The sequence below is a fragment of the Euphorbia lathyris genome, chromosome 1 (assembly GCF_963576675.1).
Source record: "Euphorbia lathyris chromosome 1, ddEupLath1.1, whole genome shotgun sequence".
Lineage (NCBI taxonomy): Eukaryota > Viridiplantae > Streptophyta > Magnoliopsida > Malpighiales > Euphorbiaceae > Euphorbia > Euphorbia lathyris.
The window spans coordinates 104,764,514-104,767,887 of NC_088910.1; the positions used below are offsets into that span (position 1 = coordinate 104,764,514).

At 34.2% G+C, this 3,374-nt stretch overlaps 1 protein-coding gene across 2 annotated transcripts; it reads right to left on the reverse strand.

The window, feature by feature from the left end:
• Nucleotides 1-223: 223 nt before the first annotated feature.
• On the reverse strand, nucleotides 224-2,598 carry LOC136212851 (2-oxoglutarate-Fe(II) type oxidoreductase hxnY-like). 2 transcript variants are annotated; one of them, XM_066002794.1, is made up of 11 exons: nucleotides 2,389-2,598; nucleotides 2,104-2,299; nucleotides 1,958-2,026; nucleotides 1,828-1,879; nucleotides 1,587-1,714; nucleotides 1,260-1,354; nucleotides 1,117-1,175; nucleotides 994-1,050; nucleotides 833-878; nucleotides 676-755; nucleotides 224-546 (listed from the first exon to the last, which is right to left on the reverse strand). In XM_066002794.1, the coding sequence occupies exons 1-11, from the start codon at nucleotides 2,458-2,460 to the stop codon at nucleotides 507-509; spliced, it is 894 nt and encodes a 297-aa protein (XP_065858866.1). In that variant the 5' UTR covers nucleotides 2,461-2,598; the 3' UTR covers nucleotides 224-506. The 2 variants fall into 2 exon arrangements, with proteins under 2 accessions (XP_065858866.1, XP_065858865.1); XM_066002793.1 differs by having other exon boundaries at nucleotides 1,260-1,360; nucleotides 2,389-2,590.
• Between the last annotated feature and the right edge of the window lie 776 nt (nucleotides 2,599-3,374).

A 3,374-nucleotide genomic window follows, 5' to 3' on the forward strand; every position in this document is an offset into this window, starting at 1 on the left:
CAAGGAACTCGCTTTTGGCGGAATTGAGAGCTCTTATAGTTTCATGTCGCCGGTTTGTTAGAGCCCAAAATTATTTAAAAGTTTCTTGTATCAAGAGACAAGCTAGCTAAATTTTCTTTTTCTTAGGCCTAGTTCAATATATTGAGACTCAGTTTGTGAGGTTATTTTCTGTATCTGATATTGATTATTTGTCACGATGAAGTGTTTCTTTCCTAAAAAAAAAAAGAAAAGAAAGAAAATAGCCTCTCTCGCTCAAACTCACACAAGTCCATTACGAAGCAAACTCAAGTATTACAGAACACTCTTTGTCTCAATCTGCAATCTCTTTTGGAAACTTATGATTTGTTCATAACAATTCAATCATTTATTTTGAAATTAACAGCTCAAACTAAACTATTTACACATAGCACCTGCATTCCACACTTTATTTTCTTCACACACATTTAACATTATATAATTTACTATAAGACCACTCTATGACCCATATTTAAGCCGAGTCTTCTGTTTCACCGTTTCACGTAGTCCCCACTTCGAATTGGAGAAAATCTACAAACACCCGTATATACAAATTCAAGTTTAGAGAGTTTATCAATACAAATTGAAAATTTATGGTTATTATATTATAGTTAGAGAAGTTGGTGGACCATTGGTGCAATTTATCAGATTCAGCAATACCTTTTGGGACATGATTCACTGCAACAACTTTCCAAGCATTCCACAATGCAGTCTGGATTAGGATCCACGAAGAATGCCAACTGAAATATCATAACTTAAACAACTTCAGAACGTTAATTCATAAACTAAGTTGAAATAAGAGTAACTAGAGAGTTACAGAGTATCGTTCTTGTCCTGTTAGCATCACTCTATGTAGTGTCGCCCTGAAAATTGTTGATACAATACGAATTTTAGGAACCGCACAGAAACATCCCACCATGAAAACTTTCCTAATATCTAAACAATTGAAGGCGGAAATGCTAGTAGAACAGTGATTACCTAAATATACCATTAGTCCACCTCTCTATCATGTTCCCAATGTTAACAAAGAAGGCCCTGCGAGTTCAGTTTACAGTTAAAAGAATGCCTAAAATCACTGAGCAAAATTCTTACTCGGTTTACCCTCTAAAAGGCAACACATCTTCCCATAGTTGCGGTTCCTTGAATTTTTCCTTACAGACCTGTTATCATTCAGAAACAAAGATTTTAACTCAAAACTTCATACGTTTAAAAAGGGAAACTTAGCATCACACATCAACACATACCTGAAGTCCAGGCACCCCGTTGCTCACCAGAAGAGTGAGCATTCCATAGTCTGAATGTGGTTTCACAGCAATTGTTTCTTCCTTGGAATGCCCCACTTTACCTAACATTACACAATTAGTTTCCTCTCAACTTAACAGTTTCATAAATGCCAGATTGAAAAAGTCAGAAACATTGAAATTAGAAAAAGACAGCTAGACTAGAGTATTCAAATTGCAAGCCAATTTTATGCCAAATCCAAGAACATCAGCTTTTGATCTAGGCTTGATATATATGGTACAGATATATTTAAAGAAAAATAGGGAATGAAGAAGCCAAATTAAGCCCACCTGGATAATGTAAGAGGCGAATATAAGCTTCAGTTTCAGGTCCATTCAGGGCTCCTATTTTCTCAAAGTAATCTTCATCTAAGTTCAGAGCCAAAGCAATCAGAGATATCAATCGTCTTCCAGCAGCCCTGAGGTTGGCATATAGCACCGAGTAAGAAACTCTAGTTTCTATTTATGCCCCCAAATTACAGGTTATAACCAGTGGCGGAGCCAAAATAAACACAAGGAACATTGAACTTACAGAGCTTTGCAATAATAAGCCTCCATAGTGGATCTCCAAGACGGGAGAACTTCTGAAATTTCCTTACCAGAAACAAAAGTAATTAGCATTATAAAATTTCACAACTCTTGTCCTAAAACATGTAAAATACCTTCTGATGGCCACTGGTTGAGTCTAGTTTGCTGTAGATTACCAATATAGAAGCTTTCTTTTAAGTCACCTGTTTCAAGACCACATGAAAACTAATTTCGTGTTTCCATTCTCCAACCATAAAACTTGAAAATGTAAAAACCTAACCTATAGAAGAACGAGGATAAGGATTGAGATTCTGAGTCCACACAGGCCTGTAACCCCTGTGTTCCTTCTGAAGCAATTTCATCTTATCATCCATTCCTAGCGAAAAGAATTTCTTGCTTTCTTCGAAAACTCTATCAACCAACTCTTCCTCCACTCCATGATTTACAATGTAAAAGCATCCATATTCGCCACATGCCTATGTACGATTAATCAAAATTCAAGCATCATTACCATATTTGCTGAGACTATTCAAAAGTTGGAACTGAAAATGCAACGATTAGAGACCTGACGGATTAAATTGGCTGTAGAAAAGGCGGGAGCTGATAGGTCTATAACTGGAAGTTCCGCAGCCATCATTCTTGGTTATCAAGATTCAGTGCAAAGAGAATGTAGTTGAAGGAAAACTCATGAATACTAACGGTAACAATGATCTTATTTAGGGGGCGTTTGGCAATCATAATTATATGTTAATCGAGACCGATGCTCATTGGTTCACATGTACATTTCAAAGTGTGTATTGTGATTATACGTCTCTTTATCACTTTCCATTTCCTTACTACCCCCATCTATAATTCTAAAAGCAACTGTCTTCTATATTCCAAGATATATTTTGCATCAGTTAGTTAAAATTTCTTAATACTATAATGTGATATATTAATTGAATAAATAAATTGAGAAGTTGACCAAATGTCTTCATAATCTATACCAAATTAATTTAATTGACAACGTGACATCATCAAATTATACTGCTCATTTTGTTCTATTACATAATTCGTTTTAGAAAATAATTTTTTTTTTCAAAATATAAGTTATTGTAGTTTCCAAAAATGTTTAGTTTAGTTTTTAGTTTAAGCATTGATTTTTTTTTATCTCGGTTTTCAATGTATCACAATGTTTTTAGCATTCAATGTATCACAATGTTTTTAGCATTCCAAACTTATTCGCCAACTATTATATAGGGTAAATTTTTTTTTGTAAGTCAAATTATATAAATTTATTAGCTTGACATTATATTAATTATATTTATTAATTTGTGTGAAACATCTTAAAATTACTTATATAATGGATCATAGGAAGTAATTTGTCACGATTGTGTTTGAAAATTTCAATCTTTATAGGGTTAAGGTGCAAAAATTGACTCAAATTACCAACGTTAGGGGTAAAATTGCTCTTGGCTACAAACGTTAGGGGCAAAATTGCACCATTTTAGACGTTAGGGGTAAAATTGCTCCTGACCCAAAACGTTAGAGGTATTTTTGCACCTTAACCCA

What these genes read in the sequence shown, in the direction of transcription:
- LOC136212851 (XM_066002793.1), bottom strand. Translation starts at nt 2,460, where the DNA reads ATGATGGCTGCGGAACTTCCAGTTATAGACCTATCAGCTCCCGCCTTT. An exon ending in TGGACTAATGGTATATTTAG is followed by an intron (nt 879 to 993) that starts GTAATCACTGTT and finishes AACAATTTTCAG; the next exon opens with GGCGACACTACATAGAGTGA. An exon ending in AGTGAATCATGTCCCAAAAG is followed by an intron (nt 547 to 675) that starts GTATTGCTGAAT and finishes GGGTGTTTGTAG; the next exon opens with ATTTTCTCCAATTCGAAGTG.